The 24,625-nt window shown below is 37.7% G+C and overlaps 1 protein-coding gene across 2 annotated transcripts in view; it reads right to left on the bottom strand.

The window, feature by feature from the left end:
- The window catches only part of PREX2 (phosphatidylinositol-3,4,5-trisphosphate dependent Rac exchange factor 2), a 299,061-nt gene that overhangs the window by 170,479 nt on the left and 103,957 nt on the right, over nucleotides 1-24,625 (bottom strand). For both annotated transcript variants that reach the window (XM_034668152.1, XM_002925213.4), the window contains 4 exons: nucleotides 18,059-18,192; nucleotides 13,169-13,272; nucleotides 4,683-4,832; nucleotides 1,126-1,270 (listed from right to left, as the gene is read on the bottom strand). In XM_034668152.1, coding sequence (XP_034524043.1) covers nucleotides 1,126-1,270; nucleotides 4,683-4,832; nucleotides 13,169-13,272; nucleotides 18,059-18,192 — 533 coding nt within the window. The remainder of the gene's footprint in view (nucleotides 1-1,125; nucleotides 1,271-4,682; nucleotides 4,833-13,168; nucleotides 13,273-18,058; nucleotides 18,193-24,625) is intronic.

The raw sequence follows: 24,625 nt of genomic DNA, 5'->3' as shown, positions 1-24,625 counted from the left end.
GGGGGCCTACCAATGATAGCAACACCAGCTTGCTGGCAGCTGCGTGGTCTGCCGTGAGGACCATGCCCGTTGAAGGATGGACCCCACGCTGCCCTGCAGGCCAGGGTTTCCTGGCTTATATTCTTCTAACAGGGTTGGGAGCTGGTATGGCCTATGGTTATTGTGTTATAGATGCATAACTATCGAGAAGATATTCTGGTAGGTATTACATTTAAGCACTATAATCCTCTTCAACGTATAGAGAAGAAAAAGACAATTAAACTTCCCATATCTCTCAACTAGCCAGAGGTAAGACCAGATTTGCATGGAGACAGTCTGATTGTGAAGCCTGGGCTTTGAACTACTGCTCCAGTCTTCTGTCATAGAGTTCACACTGGCATTTACTAGCTGTATGAACGTGGGCATATAAACTCCCTGATCGCTGGTTTTGGGATCTTTAAAAAAATAAAGATTTTTAACTCCTAAGTATGTATCTGAGGATTAGAAATAATGTATAGGGAGAGCCAGCACGGGGCCTGGCTTAAGCAGCAGTACTTGAAGGCAGCTGCCCTTCCTTTTGGCCCTGCAAGCTTCAGCCGGCAGGGCTCCCACGTGCAGCTGTCCGCAGAATCCAGAGGACACACAGTGCATCTATGCTAAAAGCCCAGGCAACCTCCCTGCCTGTTGCTCTGTGCCAGGTCCCTTGCATGACCCTCTTCTTCAGACTCCTCATCGACAGTCCTTCATGCTGAGTCCAGCTGTCAAAGTGCTGGATTAGTCTCGGATTTAGACTGTGTGTCTTACGTTCTCTAGTTCTCTGACTAGTACTCCTTGCTATACCTCATCCCCTCTCAGCGAACCCGCCTGCCTGCCAGCCCTGCCTGACCCCAGCGTCTGCTTTGCCCTTAGAACGTGGTACATCTGAAATTGTTGACATCAGGAATGGATGTATAGGTGTCACGTTTTCCATGATTTCAGGCTCCAGGTCCCACTATGATCCAGGAAATGTTGACAGTAAAGAGATTTTCAAAAATGCCCAGAGGAATATTTTTTTTAAAGAAAAACAAATCATTGAAGGAAGGTTAGTTAACACATGACATAGTGAAAATACAAAAGAAATCCATGCACCCAGACTATCGACCTTACCTTCCAAGGAAGCATTTAGGGAATGTGGTCAGTTTTCTTTTTCTGTCTTTGATCAGATTTCCTTGTTTGCACATCATCTTATAGAGTTTCTCACCCTGTTCGGAGATCATTACCCAGGTGTCTTGCTCCATTCCTAATTTTAAACCTATCGAAAATGAAACCAAGGACAGGTAACTGAAAACGTCTCCTCACTCACTCCTGCCTGCAGGAAGCCAACATTGACTGCACGTCGACCCTGTGCAGGGGACTGCAGACACAGAGCTCTGTACCACAGGGCCCTAGTCTTCAAGAACTCAGAGGATACCAGGGAGACAGTCAGGACAGGCTTCCCAGGGCCGTGTGGCACCAGCTGGTGGAGGATCCAGGCACCCCCTCTGTGGCATTCGAGCAGCACCAGTGGACAGGTGGCCCTGAAAACAGCCTTACGGGAGAAGCTATGACACAATAAATGCATATTAGAGGCTCTTACCTCTGAGAAATATTAAGAAACGTTTCACAGAAGACCAATGTTTAAATGCAGAGGAATGAGCAGTATTTCCGGAGAGAGAAAGTGCTCACAAGAGCTACCTGATGCGAAGCACACAGGCCCGGGCTCGAGGTGAGAGGACAGGGGCCACACTGGCGGGGTAGGCCAGGGCCTTGCTCAACTGCAGGTTCCATGTCCTCCATCCCCGAGGTATCAGGGAAACATGTAAGGGTTTCCACCAGAGGGAGACGAAAGCAGGGCAGGACAGGAAAGAAAGTTTTGTTGCTTTGGAAAAAAAGCTCAGATGATGGTCTAGGAACAAACTGAACAGGGCAGGCTTTAAAAAGAGGGAGACCAGGGGCACCTGGGTGGCTCAGTAGGCTGAGCGTCTGCCCTCAGCTCAGGTCATGATCCCAGGGTCCTGGGATGGAGCGCCACATCAGGCTCCCTGTTCAGCAGGGAGCCTGCTTCTCCCTCTGCCTCTGCCTTCCGCTCCTCCTTCTTGTGCTCTCTCTCTCTGTCAAATAAAGAAATAAAATCTTAAAAAAATAAAATAAAATAAAGAGGGAGACCCTTAGGAGGAAACCTCAAAAATTCAGGTAAGTTCAAGCCCCTGCAGACAATAGTAGGGGCCACCGATCAGAGAATGAAGCTGAGAAATATCTAAGAAGTGGCAGTGATATGATACAGCAAAGGGTTAAATGTAGGCATTATGGAGAAAAGAGAAATCAGTATGCCTTCCAAGCTTTTGAGGAAAGGCTAACTGGGGAATAGGGGGAAGAAGCATATTTGGAAAAGGGTTTCAGGTAAGGAGTCCAGTACTGTGCAGGCTGACTATGGACGTTCAGGTAGAGCCTAAGAGTCAGTGGGACACATGCATATGAAGCTCAGGAGAGAGGACCAGGCAGGACATAAAGATGGAAAAACTGGCAGTGCAGACATGGACGTGAATCTGGTGGGAATTGGTAACCCAGGCAAGGATGGATCTGAGAGGGGACCAGTGTCAAAGCTGAAAGCTGGGGAATACCCACAATCAGCGGATGGGACTGACAAACTGTTGCAGAATTACTTGATTTAGGGTGCCTGGGTGGCTCAGTTGATTAAGCATCTGCCCTTGGCTCAGGTCATGATCTCAGGGTGCTGAGATCAAGTCCCGCTCCCTCTGCGCCCCCCCCATGCATGCAAAAATAAATAAATAAAATCTTGAAAAAAATACTTGAATTATTTTTAGTCTTCTATCTACAAAATTTCTTACTAAAATTTTTATTTTTTTACAGTGGAGGAGCAATTACCATTTGTCAGTAAGAGAATAATCCATTAAGAATAGAGCCTGTTAACATAAACAAGTTTATAGAATGTGCTTGTCTTCTTGCTTTGATTTCTTTCTTTCCCTCCCTCCTTTCCTTCCTTCCTTCCTTCCTTCTTCACCTTAGGTTTATCTATATGCATAGCCATTCTGAAAAAATAAATAAATAAAGGTTCAACTTAATGAAACATTTATTTTACCTTTTAAATGATTTGCTACGCTATTTGAATTCATTGCAAGATTCAACAAAACTTAAAGAATCAGCTATGTATTCATAATCTTTGTTTTAAATTTTTCTAACTGGCTCTCCATCCAAGATCAATCAAAAGAGTTAAGTACTTGAAAATGCTTTGGAAATTCTCAAACAAATGTGTACTATGAATATTTTAATAGAAGTAGCAGCTTTGTATGTTCTTCAAGGGAAAATTTCTGAAGATGGAAGAAAGGGCTCTTTGTGTTCTGAAATTTAATCAGCAATGAGATATTTTGCTCCTAAATCTCTGGGAAAAAGGAATGAACACTGTCTTGTTCCTTATCAATTATTTGGTAAAGAAATTAGTAGTAACACAAGCATTTCTATTTCCTAGCTGAATTACAGAAAGGTGCTTACTTGCAGATAAGCTTCACACAACTGAATATTGCCAGATTAAATACCTTTTGCAAATCTTGCTGAAAACATGAAGCAATTTTCAGCCAGCCCTCCTCATATGAACAAACTTCTTATTGGGTTGCATTATATTCAATGGCATTGTAACAATTTTAAAATGTTAATGTACATCCAGAGTGCCATATTCTATAATTAAGATACTAACATATTTGGTGTAGAAATTTTCAGTGTACTATTAAAGTTAATAACTGTTGAAGGCCCTACAGCACTGCATTATACCATTGAAGTTTGTCTCTTACAGGAAAACACTGTGATGATGTTTTAGAAATGGCAAGCATAAAGTGCAAAGAAAAGGGAACAAATTTTAAAGCAAATGAAACTATTTGCCAAGGACTGAATGTGTGCATGCCTCCCAAATTCATATATTGAAACCTAACACCCAGTGTGATGGTATTAGGAGGTAATGCACTTTGGGAGGTTATTAGGTCATGAGGGTGGAGTCCTCATGAATGGGATTAATGGCCTTATAACTGAGACACAGAGCGCTCTCTTGCCCCTCTGCTGTGTGAGGACACAGTGAGAAAATGGTCATCTATGAACTGGAAAACTGCTCTCACCAGACACTGAATCTGGGGCTCCTAGCCTCCAGAACTGTGAGCTATAAATTTCTGTTGTTTATAAGCCACCCAGTCTGTGGTATTTAGTTAGAACAGCCTCAACAGACTAAGATACTATTTAAAAGATGCTGCTAGCCACAATATATTATTTTACTAACTATACAATGTTTTTCTTTTCTTTTAGTAATAATATTAGAAGTATTCAAAATGTATTTTAGGGATGCCTGGGTGGCTCAGTCAGTTAAGCGTCTGTCTTCAGCTCAGGTCATGATCCCAGGGTCGTGGGATCGAGCCCCACATCGGGCTCCTTGCTCAGCGGGGAGCCTGATTCTCCCTCTCCCTCTAACTGCCGCTCCCCGTGCTTGTGCGTGCTCTCTCTCTGTCAAATAAATAAAATCTTTAAAAAAAAAAAGTATTTTATAGCATGAGTCTTATATCACATGGGAAATCTAAGTGAACATCATATGCCTTTTTACTTTCTCATAACTTCTGCCCATTATCTGCTTTCTTGCTAAGTTAGAATCTTTACAAAGTATAGTAGTGCCCAATTCATACACCCACCTTTTCGCCGTTCTCTTTCCTTCAAAATAGCTTCAAACCATTCATGTTTCTCTTCAGGTGTTTTTGCCATACACACAAACCACTTATTTTTCGCTGTGTTATGTATCTTCCATCCATTGACAACAATGTGTCCACTGCTATGGAAGTCAGCTGGAAATTAATGGGTAAAGGTAAACAACAAATGTAATACATATTATATCAACACAGTGTTCAATTCATAACAGTTCCAAGATCACTGAATTCTTAAAAGTATTTTTGCTTTATATGTGTAAATGAAGAACATAAAAACAAAAAATTAAGTGTTATATATTAAATGCAGTCAGTACTCAGGAATAGAACATTTCTAACTCATTATTATATTACATGAAACTGAACATCTGAACTAATTAACATTCCTTTCCTCTATGTCCAAAAATATTGTTAAAGTTCCTAAAGTAATAAAAGAAAAACTTTTAAAAGAATTTTCATCTCAATCATCAAATATCCAAGGTGTCAGATTCATTTTGTCTTTTTAATATTCTTTTGAAATATTATTCTAGGTTTCAAAAGCAAACTATACCGCCACAGAACAATTCTCAGCTGTTTAATGAGCCACACAATAAGAATGAGAACAAATGAATGGAACATACCAAGAGTACATTTACCAAATCCTCAATAAATGGAAAGGTACAAATGCCAATCCATTATCATTGCTCAGGGTTGAAAAATACGCACTCTTTAAAACCACATCATTCTATATAACTGGCATGAAAAGAAACAAAGAAAAATTTTTTGAGTCTGAATTCACATTGTCTTTTTCTAGGCCGCACCATAATTTTGGCTACACTGTCATGCTGGATTTGAAAATGTCAACAGGAAGTCCTCTATGGCACTTTTCTGCCTAGTAGCAGGTAGAGAATAGTGATGTTACTTGTATCCAGCCTTTACTGGCATGACAGTCTGCAAAGATTCAAAATGAAAAAACATATGACAAAGGCCTGAGTCAGCACCTGCACCGATTTAAAGTGACACTTTTCATTCATATCCCAGAGAGTCACTAAACAGTAATGGCGGGTAGACAGGAGGCGAGCCACAAATTGTTAAAGGTGACTTAGAGAATTGACTTTGTGGCACTGTACCTATTTTTTGTTTATTTTTTCTCAAATGGTCTATTTTATTTGGTGAGTTCTGAGAGAGGCAGGCACGGCTGGCAGTCATTCTCCCAAAATCTTGTCTGCATCGTCTTTTTAGCTCCAAAATCATCACACAGTATCTATGATCAGATTAATTATTCCAAAAATGCATTTTCAAATGATTCCGTTTAGTTGAGGGTCTTTAACAATTCTAGGTTATGTATGAGCCAGGACAGACTTAGGTATTGGTCAGTAATATATATAGATAGATAGATAGATAGATAGATAGATAGATAGATAGATATAGATATATATATATATGTCATAAACCCATTAATAATAACAATTTCTGATAAAATAGGGTTTCAAACTAGCAGATTTCCCCCATCAGGAAATTACAGTGTTTTTAAAAGGAATTTTTGTACTTTCCTTCTTACCCTTGCATATTTAGTTCATATTCATCTTATATAGAGTAGCAGAACCTAGTAACACATGTCAGATAGGTATCAATGGCATTAGTAAGAAAGTAAAAATTACCAGTTAATAATTATACCATAATGTCTTGTTACCTCCTACAAAAATCACCAACTGAGAAATTATGATAAACTGGTGGGGGAAAGATCAAATCGCACCTGTCCACACACCCTTCTCCCCAAACGGATCACCTTATAGAGCCAGTATCGCAAACAAGCATGAGCTCTTCAGACTCTCCCCAATTCCAAAATTAGACCAAGATTAGCTGAGGGAACCCAGCACTGCAGCTTAAAAGACCCCACATTCCCACCAGTGTTATTCCCCTTTTAATCATACTCCAGGTAAAGAAAATCGCCAAGAGCCCCACACAACCTGCAGTGATAAAATATCGGACTTACTTCAAAGTGAACATAATGTATTCTTCCCATAGAACACCGAGGAACACAAGTTCACATGCCAGGCTGATGCTTCAGACCCTGCACACCATATGCTCTGGGCCAGCCACCCTGTAACCTGGGTCTTCCTTCCTTCCCTCCCTGGATTATTTGAGCCTGGCATTGCTCTCTCCACACCCTGCTGACTCTTCCTTCAACATTTTTCATCAGGCCATTCCTTACTTCAAAAGCTCACCACTGAATCAAGTGTAAACATGGAAGCTTGCTTTAGCGCCTCTCCCTAAACTGACCCCACCCTATCTAACAAAGCCATTTTCCACTGGGTTTTGGTGTGGCCCTGCCACTCTTCGCGGCTTTCCTCCTTACGCTGTGAATACTTATCTGCTCTCCAGGCTGAGGCTCTCATATAGCTACCCAGCTCCGCTCTCAGCCTCAGCAACTCTTTCTTCTTTTTACCGTGCACCCAGATCTTTCAAGAAGCCTTGCCTAAGCATTACAACCTGTGCATTCAAACTTCCCTTGGAAAATGTGTGCTTAAACTCAGAACCAGACAAGTCAGAATGAGATTGCATATGGCCACTGCTTCATGCACAGAAAGCAAGATTGTTAACTGTAAAATCTGCCAAGTCAAACAATAGGTTAATCGCTGTACCAATATAATATTTTGAAAGAACGGCTTATGTCACCCAATAATTTAAAATGAAAGGATGGGGTGCCTGGATGGCTCAGTCTGGTAGGTGTCTGCCTTCAGCTTAGGTCATGATCGCGGAGTCCCGGGACAGAGCCCTGTATCTGGCTCTCTGCTCAGCAGGGAGTCGGCTTCTCCTTCTGCCCCTCACCCTGCTTGTGCTCTCTCTCTCTTGCTCACTCTCTCTTGCTTTCTCAAATAGATAAAATCTTTTAAAATAAATAAATAAATAAGTAAGTAAAATGAAATGATAATCTTCCTTTTTAAAGGTTATGTGCTAGCCACTTTCTATCACTAATTTTAAAAATCGTTAATAATTTTAAACATATGTACAAACATGTATGTGTATATACATACAACAGGCCTCAAACTGTATAAATATCACAATGATATCAGTTACCAAATTATCAATGTTCTACAAAATAAGCAACTGATTCTCATTTGTTTTAAAATGAGAATTAGTTATATATAAATGGCTTCCTAATTTCAATCATTGCACATTTGTCAATAACTTCATTCCAAAAAATAAATTTGAATTCAACTTATTTATTAAGAACAGCCACATAAAGATCATGGAAGGGGTGCCTGGGTGACTCAATCAGTTAAGCATCTGTCTTCAGCTCAGGTCATGATCCCAGGGTCCTGGGATCCAGCCCTATGAGCCCATGTCAGGCTCCCAGCTCAGTAGAGTCTGCTTTTCCCTCTGCCCCTCCCCCGCCATGCTCTCTCATAAATGAAATCTTAAAATAATAATAATAATAATAATAATAATGGAAAAGCCCAACAGCGCTTTTCCAGGGTAGAAATTTAAAAATATTTTTAATGAAAGAATAATTTGTTAATGGAAAATGTGGGAATTTGCAAGTTTTAATGGAACTAAAATATAATTCTATAGGAAATGCTAAAAAGGAATGGAATTAAAATTGTCATTCATTAAGTGTAGACTATCCAAATTCAACAGTCTCTAGGCACTGATGTTTTTTCCGAAAAGAGAAAAATCCAAGGGGCAGCCCTGAACAACTCACTAATTACTTTGAAGCTATACAGTTTGCAAATTCCTCACTCTTAATTCAGCATAGTTTTACATAATGAGATGGAGTTTTTCTAAAACTGATACTACTATAGCTCTCAGTGGAAATGTGGGTATCCTTTCAGTAGTGTGAGTTTTAATGAGATGGAAGCTAGCCAAGTACCAGATACTCAGGCTAGGAAACAGAAGAAACTGCCAGAAAATATTATTCAAAACATCAAGAAACTGAAGTCTAAACAATGTGTTTAACCCTTATTCTGGTGATAAACAGTGTGAATGAATAAATTATTCTAAGAGAAATTTTAACAATTACAATTTACTCACATTATGAATAGTTAATGCTGAAAAAATTACTTTTTGGAATAAATCTTTGATTTTATCAAATAATAGAAGAAAATCTTCTGGCATCCAAAATAGCATTTGACATTATTTATAGCAAAATATTAAAAAAAAAAAAGATTCTGATTTTTCCTTTTAAAACTAGAAGTAGCTCCCCTGACCTTTTTTAAGTGACCAAGAACACTCCTTTAAATTAATAACATATTGAAAATTTTAGTGTGTCAGGAAGGAACTAATATACCACTGGTAGTCTTTTCAACATTGTAAAGTTATGCTTCTTTTTAACTCAGAATGTATTCAATTCAGCTTGTATAACAGTACTATGATTGTTAAGGTAACTATGGTTTATTCATTTTATTGACTATTAAGTAACAATAAATACTATGTTATGTGGTGATAAGACATGAAGATAAAGATGACTATAATTCAAATAATGATTCTATTTAACTGAAAAAAGGATACAAAATTACACAGTTCATGTTTTTAAGCATTTTTAAAAATCTGTGCATAAAAAGAAAATTAAAGGAAATATTTTTAAATTCTCATTTATTTCTCTTTAGATGATGAAATTATCTAGTATTTTCAACTTATTTCTGTTATTTCCAATTTTCTCTAAAAAGCAAAATTTAATTTTAAAAAAAGACCCAATGTGTTCAATATCTTTAAATGGTTTCAAATATTTGTATTGAAAATGACAGCTGAAATCTTTCTTTAAAAAAATCTGTTCACTCTAAAGAACACCTTAAAGAATAAAATACTTCCATCTCATTCAATTCAAATTTGACAATTGTGTTGCAATTTGTGGTTTGCCCAACACTGAACTACAGATCACATTTTCTAAAGGTCACCATTTTTCCCTCTGTCCAACTACACAAATAAGCTCGTAAGAGAGAATACAAATGATCTGTCGCTACTTTCTGAATGAATTTCTGAGCATATACTATGAAAATTACCAAGAAAGTTAATTGCAGAAAGTTCAACAGCTTTCCTACTTAGGTCTTGAGCTGAATACTTTTTATGCATCATGTTCAAGCTAATATCTCAGAAAGAATCTTGAAAGAAGAATTAAATTAGAATTCACCAAAACAAGAGTTGGTTCTAGAGAATGGTGGAATAGAAATCTGGCCACAAACTCAATGGCTACCATCTTCCTTGAACATAAGAAGTAACGGATAGCATGGATATATTAAAATAAATACACAAGTTTTTACATTTCTGCATGTCATATCATTATCACATTAATTTTTTTTGTATTCTGAGATATAACTGATGTAATCCAACTCATTAAACATTATAAATAAAAGTATAATCAGGTTTATTTTTCAAAAGATTTAGATAATTAAACACTGGCTAAAAGCTTAAGTCTCATTCCAAGTTCAATTATTTCTTCTTCAAGGTTTGAGCTAAATCAATATGATCAGTTGTCTGATGGAGTCCCTTACTTAGAAAAGAAAAGCATTTTACTTATACCTGGATTATACAAAAATATCTAATATTTTGATAATATATTAAAATAGATGGGGGAACATTTAAACTTTTCACCAAAAGTTCTAAGCATGCTTAAAAATATATCTTGATTAATTAATTTGTATTATTCACACCACAATATGGTATAGTCATTGTTTTTGGTTTTGGCAATGAGCAGATGAGCCCGACAGTATTTGCCATCCCTTGTGTAACCCATCCAGGGTCCAAGTGTGGGAAGGACTTGGTATATGGGCATTGATCAGCTCTGCTGAGATCTATCAACATCAGAGCTCCCATTCATACAGTATAAAGTAAGAACACTTAAAATCTGAGCTCATCAAAAAGAAATAGATATTTTGTGATGGAAATGACCAAGAAAACAAAAAAGGAGAAAGTTGGTGTAGCACCCAGGTTGTTTCTTAGAAGAAACAAACCACCAAAGTTAATCTCTACATACTGATGCCTTATCTCTTCACTGCTCTCCAGTTGGTCTCTGTAGATTTAAAACCCATATGGAGCCTCTGTTCCATACTTCTTAAGCCATGGCCATGGGTACCAAGGAAACCTCACTCCAGTCCCAGCTTCATATTAAACAGCTGGGTAAACTGGACGAGTTAGTTCTTCATTGTGGCCTTATTTCCATCATCTGAAATGTTAACAGGGTACATTGGTTGATCTTCAAGATCCTATTCATCTTCAGAAATTCTATTTTTGAGTTTCCAAGTCCTAGCTGAGGATATACACTTCACCTAAAGACCCAGTAGTCACATTTATTAGAAAACTAAATTTTCTTTGCAGGAAGAGAAGGGAAGGTATTCAGCTGCAGCCTCAAATTTCTTTAAGTGACCTGTAGCAAGTATTTGCAGCCAAATTCCTGCAACATGCTGTGTATATATGTTTAAGGATGAAACAAAGCCTTAACTGGATACTACAAAGTGTAATTAATTTCTTCATCATATTTCAATGAAACCTGAGCCGTGGAAGTTTGTGCCAAGAGGTGTCATCAGACAATTTATGACTAAATATTCTGAAATGTCCTGTCTTCCCCACTAATCCTTATCTACCAGGGTCTGAGGGCTTGTTTCCCTAACATCCCTATTCCCCAGGTACCGAGGTCCTGAAGGCTACAATCTTCCCAGCAGTAAAAGAACATTTTCATGGGATTGAATCCAAAGTCCATTTCCATCACCCCACATAGGCTCTCCCTCCCCTACATCTGACACAGACATGTTGAAGATGGTATTCTATGCCCATGCCTCTGAAGGCCCTGTGCTCTTAGATTTCTTATCTAGTGCCCCAGTTTCCCAAAACATAGGAATCATTATCAAATTCATCAAATCATTATCAAATTCACTTAGATTACCAGTGCTAATGGTGCAAATGTGGGCGACCACACCATCTGGGGGAGAGGGAAGGAAGTGAGACACAGGAGCTGTGTGCCCATAAAAAGGCATAAAAAAGGAAGAAAACAAAGAGAAGGCTAAAGCAAAGGGGACAGGTGGTTCCAGCAGGGGGAGACAGGGCCAAGAAGGAACAGAGTGGTGTGCCTTCATCTGCCTTACTTCCACCCACCTCAAGCACAACAGGGGCTTTTGGATATTCTGTTGAGCAATCAGGTCATATGTCATATGTAGACAAACAACATTCCTAAATATCACTAATCTCCTCTCAGAGCATTAAAATGAATTAAAATGCCACCTTATAAAAAAACTAGTGTGCGCTTCCTGACACATGGAAAGATAGACTACTAGGTCCCACATGTTAGCATGTGAGTATTTGCAACTGTATGATAGCCTGTAGCACAGAAAGGGATTTTCAGCTGTGCCAGGAGTCAGACAGCTTCACACCTCCATCCCTCCCTTAGTCCACGAGGAACCTCTACACAGAGGAGTTGGTTCCCAGGAGAGTACACCGGAGTTTTGCTCATTGCACATCTTTTTCCTTTACCTGCAGCAATCATCCTTCACTATTTATGTTCTGGACAATGTTTTAGGATGCCAACAATGGGTAAGAGAAATGGCACACAGGTGAGCATCTGAAAATTTGTGCCCCTGCAGATGATAAACATTCTTCTCCCCTCTGGGACTAAGAGATGGCAACAAAGGTATGTAGTAGCAAGGAGCCGATCTGTGCCTCAATCCCATGTTTAAATGGGGTATTATAAAGGCATTTCTCTATATGGGAATTAAAGTCACTTAGCAACAATTAATATATTTTATTTCATCTTGTCTTTTCTCCTAGAAGCATAGCTTTGAAATTCTAATTAAAATCATTGGGGGAAACAATGTGATCCAATTTACTAACCATTCCTATTATAGACTAGTATGTCATCATATTACTTAATATGACCCATTTATTTTTTCAAATAGAAAATAACTTACTTAACCACATTTTATTTAATGTTTGTGACCAATTGTGATTTGATAAGCTTACTTGTCAAAGTCTGTACCTTCAAATCTGCAGTGCAAAAATGCACTATCTTTAAGTAATAAAGTACTTAAAGTTTACACTTAAAATACACAAAACACCCTTCCTCTGTAAGCAAATCAACAACATGTTTATATGCATACTGGCTGTATAGCTAAAACCAATTTAGAGTTTTCTGTATTCTACAGTGAATATATTACATGAAAAAAATCAAATATATCCATATGAAACATAGTATAACTTGAAGAAAATAAATTCATTCCTTACTTTCTGCACTCACGCTGGCAATACCAGGAGCTGTGAGTGTGTACATCACTCCTACTCAGCTATTTCTTTGTATCTCTGTGTTGAATGCTAGTGTGTTTTGGCCAAATATAATTTTCTACCTTGCCAATAGTTCTCTTTTCCCTTATCTTGCCTTTCTCCTCCAACTGCTCTACCTAACAAAGAATTTCTAAGCTCTAATGTGCCGCAAATGAATTATTCATGTGGGAAGTCCGTCTTATGAAGGAGTTCACTATTGGTATTTCGTTTTAAAACTGAAAATTACCTACCTGTGCCATCATCCACATTCTCCACTTCCATCACCTCTGTATTGATCCGGCCACGAAAAAGGTACCGATGTCCATCTGTAGATGCCTTGCTGTTCTTCAACCGTCTAGTAATGGAATGAAATCACAAACAATTTCTTATTAAATTTAATAAAAAAACAGTGTTGAAGCAATATGATGTAAGCTATTCTTTGAAAAAAACAAAAAAGACACCAATGCGATCAATGATATCAACTGTTAGGCTCTTGGTGTTTTCTACTTGTGTCCTCCCATTCATAACAGCACTGGTTGCTTCACAAGATGAGGCTTATGTACTAGCTTTTGTAAACAAATGGAAGCTTTGGACTAAGAACAATATAAAATTGGGTGGGTAAATACGTGCTTTTGCTCAATTTAGAACATCAAAGGTACCAAATCAATGCACTAAACCAATCATGCACTAAAAAGTAAGTTATTTTAAAATTTCATTTGATTTCTTGCACTTTCATTTATCATTTTTTCAGTAACTAGCTGGCAATTTCCATTTTTTTCAAGCTCTGGTAAAATTCAGTTAGTATACTTATGATCCCTCTGCAAAGAAACTGCTGTAAATTCTTAAGTTGAGTGCTATCCAGCTGAAAATATTTTTCCTATATTCTCTCTATGATATGAGACCTATATACCTGTTGAATAAGTCTCTCAATACATTTATAATCCTTTATAAGGGTCTTATTTATTTTTAAAATACTCAAAAACATTCCAAAATTTTGTGTATTGTACCTAGTACTGGTCTTTAATCTTAAAAAGTATGAAACACAGAGCTAAAATATCCAGGTTTATAGATGAACATTTGTTAATAATGAATTATGTGGTTAAGTGTGTTTGTAGTTGAATCCCTGAACATTCAAGGACAGATTATTTTAAAAACAGTTTTTTTAATTAAAGAGGAAAGAGTCTAATAAATGATTCAGGAGGATTCAAGAATACCTAATCACTCAAAAGATTTCAATTAACATGAACTATTCCTTTTGACTCATTGACAAAAGTCTGGCTAATAACTTAATATACTGAAATAATTATTCATTTATTGTGTTGTACAGACACATCTGGAAAAAGTGAAGTTCACCAACTTCAGTGTCCCTCTCCTCCTCTCCCCTGCAGTTAGATAACAGCCATGGAGCAGGAGAGGCAGGAGAGTATATGTTCCTGGCTTATCTGTCTAAAGCTTCACCAAAACATAGTAGTCCTTTAGTCCTACTAAAGGAAATTAATTAAACAGATTAATTAACCTGATTTAGGGTTTGTCAGCCCCAGGCCTTCACCATCTTGCACGCCTATGTTCATTATGAAAGTGACCTCTAAATGTGCTTTGGTAATAACCTTAAATAAATGCTACCAATTAGGAATTCAGGCCATATAGTATGCAAGTTGGCATTATAGCCAGCCAAGTATACAGAAGAATGCAGAGCAGACTAATATGTAGGTACCTGCATATTCTCCCAGGTAGGCCATAGTATTATGGTGTCTTGCAAAAGAAAATTTTTTTTATATTGATACATCATACTTCAATCATTTTTTTAAAAGATTAATATCCTTGATAACAGTTTTAATCATAGGCAAAGAATCATGACATGAAATCTGTCACTGGGTCTTATTTTCCAAAATATTAATTTTCTTTGTGATCTTGTTGTGAGTTCTCTACATGCTTTTATATTTCTCTTGACCTCTAGATAATAACACTCAATATGAAATTCCGGTAAACGTCTGATCAATATTGTAACACTTAGCTTAAAAAGAGAGATCTTTGGTCCCTTCAGAAGATGGTATATAGACTGAAAAGCCTACGCTTTGAAAATAATTTTGCTCTATATTGTAAAGTCGAATATTTGCATATCCCGATTCTATGATTTCCCTCCTAATTATGTGTTTTAGTGGTCATCAGGATACACGTTACAGGACTATTCATAATAGCAGAAAAACTAAAACAAACAAATAAACAAAAAACTAAAATCCATTGATAGGAGAATGAAGAATTACATTGTTATCAATTTAATTGTGATAATATTCAACCAGTGGAATATTATGCAACAGTTAAATGAATAAGTCTATTCTTATACATATGGATATATAGTTTATAAACTATATTGTATACAAAATATAAATTGCAGAGGATGAAATATATTATGATATTATCTTACAAAGCTCATTAACAAGCCAAACTGAGCCATGTTTTATGTATCAAATATTATACATTATTTTATTTAAATACTAATTTCTCCTAAGATTAATAGCATTAGAAATATCCAGAGCTGAGATGTCTAATGAGCACTTCTGTCTTTTGTGAATGTAACTCTAGAATTAAATTCATCAAGTCCCTGGGTTGTGCAATTAAAATATTATGGAAATTTGGAAAAGGTTCAATTTACTCATACTTACAAAATGATCTTTACAGCTTCAATAGTACTTGGTAAAGGGGATAAAGTATTCTAAAATGAAGGGAATAGATGGTATATTCACACTACTCCAATTCAAGAAGGGAACAGACAATAAGATTTATTCGGTAATTTCCATTTCTAGTCACTATGTACTTTGTCCATATTATACATACATTAAGGATATTTGCTCAAAAACTGTAGGATTTAAGGGGCACCTGGGTGGTTCAGTCAGTTAAGTGTCCGACTCTTGATTTGGGCTCAGATCATGATCTCAGGGTCCTGGGATCAAGCCCCACCTCAGGCTCCAAGCTAAGCTGGAAGTCTGCTTCTCTCTCCCTCTCTCTTTGTCCTTCCCCCGACTCATGCACACACCTCTCTTTCTCTAAATATAAATAAATAAATCTTAAACAACAACAACAACAACATCATGATTTTAATTTTACAAAATCTTTCCTGGTGTTTACCTATTTAACAATACAGCCGTAAAAATAAATGATATCATTGTACACGGCTAATTTTGCAAAAACTTTGGACTTGAAGGCAGGCATATATATAAATAAGTATGAGATCAACTGTAATTAAAAAAAAAAAAGATCTCATTCTCAAGTGGATGCCTTTAATAACTGCGCTTAGATGGATGTGTTAATTGACTCCATGGGGGAAATCCTTTCACGATGTATATCAAATCATCATGTTGTACAACTAAAATATCTTACAATGTTATTTGTCAACTAGTCCTCAATAAAGCGGGAAAAAAACAATTGTACCTAAACAACTTGAATCACATTATAATTTTTAATGAGTTATATACAAGTAAAATTAACAGTTTTTTCTACATCTTCCTAAAACCTGTTTTTATTAATCCTGATCTTGCTGCAAAACACAAAATTTACAAGAGCATACTAAAAAAAATAGACATCTTCATTTTCATATGGAGTAAAAAGCATCTTTTTTTAAAAAAATCTCATTAAGGCAGAGATTAATAACAAGTATCTTTTTTTTTGAGATTTATTTATTTGTTTGTTTTAGAGAGAGAGAGAAAGTGCGTGTGAATGGGAAGGGGCAGAGGGAGACAGAGAAACTTAAACAGACTCCACGCTGCGCGCAGAGCCTGATGTGGGGCTCAATCTCACAACCTTAGATCACAACCTGAGTCAAAACTAAGAGTCGGACACTTAACCAACTGAGACACCGGGCGACCCACAACTATCTTTTGACTTTAATCCTAACCTGTTCCCTTTCATCAAGGCACATGGGCAGTTGGATGCTTTCTCAGTTAGTGTCATTGTATTTTCACACTAATGTCTCATGCGAGGGAATTCTGATACTAAAATCCAAGAGGCATAACTCCCATGTCACTAAGGTAGCTGCCAACTTTCAGAGAACTTGCTCTGGGCACCTTGTTCATTGACTTAGGAAGTTCCATTTCAAGAGATGAAGAATGACGTTCTCTTAATCTTGCCTCATAAATCAGTCAGTTTTGAGTTTCTCATTCTCACTTTACCAGAAAATCTTTGGCTATAGTTTCCTAATTTCTGAGTCTAGAATAAACCACTCAGTCAAACCCTGCATTCTCAACCCATCTGTTTTACCTTTATATTTCATGAAGGCTTTTAGTACCATTTCACTGAAACTATGTATCCTAGATATGATTAGGAAGAAGCATATAAAGGCTTAGGAAATTTCCCAATTAAGTGCCACTTTACTATTTTGCTTAATCAACCTCCAAATGTTTGGCCAAGAGTTCAAGAAAACATCCTATAAGTACCTTCTGAAGAAAAAATTATACCCATGCTTTAAAACAAATCACATTATATCGATAACACTGCTACATAAAATTATTTAAACTAATGATGGCTAAGCTATACAAGGAGCCTGCTTGCGTTTCATTCATTCATTTACTTACTAATTTATTCACTTATTCAACCTCTGGAGTGTCTATTACATGGCAGGCCCAGTCTCTGGGGAAATAGCACAGAATAACTAACAAGACCACTGTCCTCATGGACTAATCCAGTAAAGGTGGCAACAAATAAACAAATAATGAAGAAAATATTAGTATGAATTTTTTAGATATTGATAGAAAATAGCTGGGAGGCTACACTAGATGGGGTGAAAATATTTCCAAGGAAGAGGAGGAAATGACTGGGAACAGCACTGGGAAACATGGAAGACACACCCACCTCTCCTACAGGACCTGAGGCATGTGGTTTAGCAACACAAAATTTTTTTTTTCCTCCAGAAGGTTCCTGAGGAGGTAGTGTTATTGAATGATAGTCACATTTCAGTCAGGTTTTACAAGAAGGTAAAGAGAACAACCAGAGAATAGGCTAAGAGTATGTGAAATTAACTGAGGAGATCCTGAGTTCTCAGGAGCATAGGGGAAAAGGTTGAACCTGTGAGATTGATAATTTTTTTTATTAAAAATTTTTTGAGTTTAATAAGCAATTTCTGAAGTATTACCTGTTTATCACCTTACCTGTGTTTCCTTTTGCAATACACCAGAAGATTATCAAAAAGGAAAAACACCCGTTCTTGAATATTTCCAGAAGAAATTTTCAATAAGACACCACACATTAGCATCTCAGTGCAGGTGTCAGTGATGTTGGATCCCTAGGTCAGAAAAAAAATGGAGATAATGTCTGATGACTTAACAGAAACTTTTGCGTATAATTCTTTTTCTCCTTAGAAGTCTGTTTGTTTTTATTTCGAGATGCAACATATGGACGGATTAAAAGTTCAAACATCATAAATATTTATACACTGGATGGAGGTCTCCTTCTCTCCCAGACTCCTCCTGGTCAGTCTCAGCAGATACAACTGCGGGTAAGAGATTCTGTGTCTCCTTTTAGCTCTTGTACACATGCATGCATACGTAAGCACGGATGATACATGTTACCTATGTTCTTTTAAAAGGAGATGATTTCAAACATGCATAACATTCATGTCCCTAAAACTCCTCTCCTCCTCCTCTCATTCCCTGGTGTGGGAAAAGAGCTCCGTGGATACATCACAAAGTACAAAAAATTCTCTAAATTTTTAGCAGGTCTCAATTTATATCTCCACTCCTGGGAGGGAAAGGAAAGAAAAAAGAAGAAACTAAAGGAAAAAAACTATTTAAAGAGAGCAACCATCCACAGAGCCTTTTACCCAACTTAAAAGTTAGCACAGGCACACTCGTTCATTAAATAAGCCCTCACTGCATGCACACTAAGGTCAGATGATTCGTGACAGAACTGAGTCTTCACACAAGTGCTAACCATTGAGAGGAGCCACAAGATGGAAGGAGCCTGAATCATGAACAGACGAAAGCTGCACAATGAAGGAGAGCACAAGCACTGGACTGTTGTGCGAGCAGATCAAAACCAACTAATTTGAGCCATTGTAAATGTGGCAGTCTATTTGCCTCTACAATCTAAACTATCACAGCTGAGTTCGACAAAAAGAAAAAAAGAAGTTTTCAGTACTTAGCTGTTAAGCATGCTCTGCAGAAATACTTCTAGTTTCAATATGTCTGCTCTCTTCAAAAGTTTCTGGTTCTTTTTAAATGTAATGCTTTTATTCTTATTTTTGATATTTAAAAAACAGACCATTAGGGGCGCCTGGGTGGCTCAGTCGTTAAGCGTCTGCCTTTGGCTCAGGGCGTGATCCCAGAGTCCTGGGATCGACCCCCGCATCAGGCTCCTCCGCTATGAGCCTGCTTCTTCTTCTCCCACTCCCCCTGCTTGTGTTCCCTCTCTCACTGGCTGTCTCTCTCTCTGTCAAATAAATAAATAAAATCTTTAAAAAATAAAAAAAATAAATAAAAACAGACCATTAATTTTAAATTTCATATTTCCACAGTAATCATTGATATAGTATTTCTGATTGATTATAAAAACTTAAATTACAGTGGCAGTTCATACCTGTCAATGAGAAAATTCCCAAATGGGAAGTTAAGAGAATGTGATTGTGTTATCTATATTACACACACATTTTATTTATTTTTTACTTTTTTATTTTTTACTAACTTTATTTTTTTTTAAAGATTTTACTTATTTATTTGTCAGAGAGACAGAGCACAAACAGGGGGAGCAGCAGGCGGAGGGAGAAGCAGACTCCCAGCTGAGCAGGGAGCCTGATGCAGGACTCAATCCCAGGACCCTGGGATCATGACCTGAGCCAAAGGCAGGTGCTTAACCAACTGAGCCACCCAGGCGTCCCTACACACATATTTTATGTTTTTATGTTTAAGTATTTTGTTTTATTAAGTTTTTTTATTTTAATTCCAGGAGAGTTAACATATAGTGTTGTACTAGTTTCAGGTGTACAATATAGTGATTGAGCAATTCCATACCTTCTTCAGTGCTCGTCAGTATAAATGCACTCTTAATCCCCTTTACTTCTTTCACCCATCCCCCCACCCACCACCCCTCTGGTGACCATCCATTACAAAATATTTTAGATTTATGATATTTCCCTTTCTTTTTTTCTTCATCATAAAGGTGGTCATATAACTAGAGATCTATCAAAAATTTACACAATTTCATATCCTTCATCATGTGATAATTAAGTAAAAACTGTCATCAAATATGAATATAAATCCCAATTTCAGTGGCAATGATTTCTTATTTAAATACTATCCCTACCTCAGGAAAAAAAATAAGATAGAATAGTATTAAAAATGTAAACAAGGAAACATCACATTGACTCTTGGACAGGAACTTATACGATGTTATGAAGGTGGCTTTATTGATAACAATTTTACAAAAGGTACAAAATACTTCACCTTAGACTATTTCTCATAGTAGCCCAAAAAAAGTCAAGCAAGAAAACTAACTTGTTATCTTATGAAAGGATAACCGAAGATGTTATTCTAATTTGCATATTAATCAGTCTTCCAAATAAGTTCCCAATATAAATATAGGTAGGTATTAGTAGATGCACTCCTACTTGACAGAAATCTTTTTTTAAAAGATTTTATTTATTTGAAAGAAAGAGAGAGAGTGAACACGAGTGGGGAGGGGGAGAGGGAGAGGGACAAGCAGGCTCCCCGCTGAGCAGGGAGACAGACATGGGGCTAGATCCCAGGACCCTGAGATCACGACCTGAGCCAAAACCAACTTAATTGACTGAACCACCCAAGCACCCCCCTACTTGACAGAAATCCTAACAATACATTTTCCGACTTGTTAATGATTATAATCTTTATTAATAAGTATAAGAAGAATTTAATGTAAATTTGAGCTAAGTATAGTGGCTAGAGGCCATTTATTCCATCCTCTTACACAGTCTCACAGGAGATATTGTCCAAGCTCTGAAGAACTCATGGGAACTACTGTGTAAAATAGAAAGTAGTTATATTATTCTTTTTTTTTTTTTAAAGATTTTATTTACTTATTTGACAGAGATAGAGACAGCCAGCGAGAGAGGGAACACAAGCAGGGGGAGTGGGAGAGGAAGAAGCAGGCTCATAGCAGAGGAGCCTGATGTGGGGCTCGATCCCATAACGCCGGGATCACACCCTGAGCCGAAGGCAGATGCTTAACCGCTCTGCCACCCAGGCGCCCCTAGTTATATTATTCTTGATGATAAAAATAACTGACATCCACACCAAATGTTCCCGTAAATGCGGCCAATACAATCTCCCTTTGTAAACTTACCTATTTGGAAAGCTGTATTATAATCAGAAAGAACCCTGACACAAGTAAAAAACTCACAACCAGACAGTAACAGAGGAAAGGGCATGATTCTGACCACTACCGTAGTTTTACCACTGACCCTACCCCTGCCTTTTCCCTGTTTTTATCTTCCTGTGACCTGTCTGCATGTTATTTGAATTGCTCTTCCCCATCAAGTTCTTGTTAGTTCGTATCTTTTGTCCTGTCAGTGCCACAAAGACTTTCTAATGAAGTCATGCTTCCCAGTTGAGCAAAACCATCTCCAGTCCTGTGAACAGAGTGAACTGAATAGCAGGGCCATGAACCAAACATTCCTATAGGTCAGGTGTTGGAGAGACTGAGCACTGCCCGTCAGCAGCTGTACATTTCTCATAAAAAAGCAAATTTTATAGCAGGAAGCTTGCTCAGATGGTAGCATTAGACAAGTCAGAGACATGCCTGGACTGTTAGAGGAGGGCCTTCAACAGAATGTACAGATGGGGCTGGAGTTGCTCATTTATATACCAAGAGGAGAGAGAGAGGGAGGGAGGAAAAAAGGAGGAAGGGGGGAGAATATCTTAGTGAACTAGAATTAGGAATTAGAGCCGTTTGTAAGCAATGAGCTAGCAAAGTCTACCGCCTGAACAAGACCATCCAAAATCTGTCTCTCTGTGTGTCTCTCTCTTCTTGCTCTCTCTTTTCTTTGCTTCCAGTACAAACAAATCACACTTCTGAATGCTTCGATTCTGTAGCTATGTTCATGGCTTTTAACCAATATAGAAAGGATAATAGTAGTTAACTTATTTTTTTTTAAGATCTTATTTATTTATTTGACAGAGAGAGACGGCCAGTGAGAGAGGGAACACAAGCAGGGGGAGTAGGAGAGGAAGAAGTAGGCTCTCAGCAGAGGAGCCCGATGTGGGGCTCGATCCCAGAATGCCGGGATCACGCCCTGAGCTGAAGGCAGACGCTTAACGACTGAGCCACCCAGGCACCCCAATAGTACTTAACTTAGACAGAGAATTAAGAGACAATATATATAAAACTCCCAGCACAATGCCTAGCACAGAAAAGGACTCAATAAAGGCTTGTACAATTGACACTGCTAGCTTTAAAGACGATTTTCTTCTGCAAAGAGACTTCACCTATTTCTGATCTCTTCTGTGGTTCACTGTATGTTGATTTTTAAGGTTTAACTCTTTGAAGACAGTGTTATTTCTCTGATTCTCCAGTTATTGAGGGTAGACACATCTTGTTGCCTCAGAGAACACTGACTCTTACCCTGACAAAAAAAGCCTTCCGGCCTATTCTTGAACACTTCTGGTAAAATTAAGTTCATTCCCTGTTAACAAAGGCGATTTCGGGGGCGGTTAAGTGTCTGCCTTCGGCTCAGGGCGAGACCCCAGCGTTATGGGATCGAGCCCCACATCAGGCTCCTCTGCTGGGAGCTGCTTCTTCCTCTCCCACTCCCCCTGCTTGTGTTCCCTCTCTCGCTGGCTGTCTCTGTCAAATAAACAAATAAAATCTTTAAAAAAAAAAAAAGGCTATTTCGTTACTTAGCCACTCTAATTATTAGAAAGATGTTTCTAACTGTAGAGCCAAAATCTACCTCCCTTTCTACTCACTGAATCTACTTCTGCCTCCTGGGAGTAGAGGAATACCCTCTTCAGTAGGATAGGCCCGGCCCACCAATATCTGAAAATAGCCAATACATCTCCCTCTGGTCTTCCAAGCTATATAACTAGCATTGCCTTTGACTATTCATCCTATGGCTTGATTTGAGACACTGGCAACATCCCTGAAGATCTCCTCTGAACTTTCTCCAGTTTGTCAGGGTCTCCCTTAATATGTAACACCCCTCTAGAAGTGCACACTCCCACTCGGATGTGAGCTGGCAAATAAATCATATAGTGATACCATTAGTTCTCCAGTCCCCTACAATACATATCTTGAGATCATAAGATTATAACAGCACATTTATGGCAATCCATAATGTGGCTTGCTCCATTCAAAGTGCTCCATTAGTTAAGAAAGCATCCAGGTCATTTTCCCCTATCCTGTATTTAAATAATTTGACTTTTGAAAGATTTAATCTAGATTGGTATCACAGCAAACTCTCAAACCCCTCACTAATATACAAATACATTATGTTTGGTGGCTCAGTCAGTTAAGCATCTGCATTCAGCTTAGGTCATGATCCCAAGGTCCTGGAATCAAGCCCTGTGTCAGGCTCCCTGCTCAGCGGGGAGGCTGCCTCTCCCTCTCCCCGCCCCTCACTCGTGCTCTCTCTCACTACCTCTCTCTCTCTCAAATAAATTAAAAAAAATTTAAATCTTAAAAAAAATACATTATGTTAAAGTCATTGCCGTAAGTTCCCATTAGCTCCTAGCTCCTGATCAAAACTCAGAATAAGATTAATTGACCTCTGTGAGGTCAACAGTTCTTTTCATAAACAACCCAAAGCATCTGTTTAATAATCTATTAATGAAATTTTGTGGGGTAATGACATCGAGCCCAATCATCTTGTTATGCTTCAAAGTCTACCTCACGATATAAATGTAACATCACTCATATTATGTTTTACTAAATCCTACTGAGACATTTCTGTCACTGAGGTGAGATGGCTTTAATATTTCACAGAAAGCTTGAGAATGAGTACAGTATCTACCTTTCCGTCTTCTACCATCGTAATCTACTATCATCACATGAAATCTCTTCAGTGAATAATTAAATGATTCCAGAGGATTGCTTGTGCACTTAAGGAATCTGTGTTGAACATACACATTTGTCTAAAAAACTCCTTCTAAAGAATAGCCTGTAACATTTTTCTTTATACCACGTGTATCTCGTAGATGATAAAGAATAACCATTGTGCTTTTGATTTACCATGATTGAATCTGTGCATGATTTCTATGACAATGGCAGCTAGAAATCATTAAGCACTATTTTTTAACTAGAGATGTACGATATTATAAATATTGAAGAAAACTTGACCAACTCTACATACAGTGTTCTGTACAGCCAGGAAATGCCTCTCGCTTCAGATCCATGCCACATACAAGTAGACACTTAATAAGTGTCTCTTTTTAAAAAGTGCTATAATATATTTTCCCCTCGCTTACATGATAAATCTTTCTCTGTAGTAAAAACAATCTCAAAACTTTATCTCTAAAGTAAATAAAATTTATGATATTTTGAAATTACGTGCAGTTTATTTTTCATTTACCTAGAAATGCCAGGAGAGTTTCTGGGGTTAGGAATAAAGAAGTCAAGGTACAAAATTCACAGGAGAAATTGAAATAAAGTATGGCTATGAGCATCAGATTGCTAGGTAAGAGTCAAGAGCGTTAAAGTCTATCAAAATGACAATATCAGGTGAGTGGATTAGAAAATAAAAAATGTGTGGG

This window comes from Ailuropoda melanoleuca, chromosome 9, assembly GCF_002007445.2.
Source record: "Ailuropoda melanoleuca isolate Jingjing chromosome 9, ASM200744v2, whole genome shotgun sequence".
Taxonomy (NCBI): Eukaryota; Metazoa; Chordata; class Mammalia; order Carnivora; family Ursidae; genus Ailuropoda; species Ailuropoda melanoleuca.
Note: the sequence above shows the minus strand (reverse complement) of the source record. Positions and strands in the feature narration are given on the sequence as shown.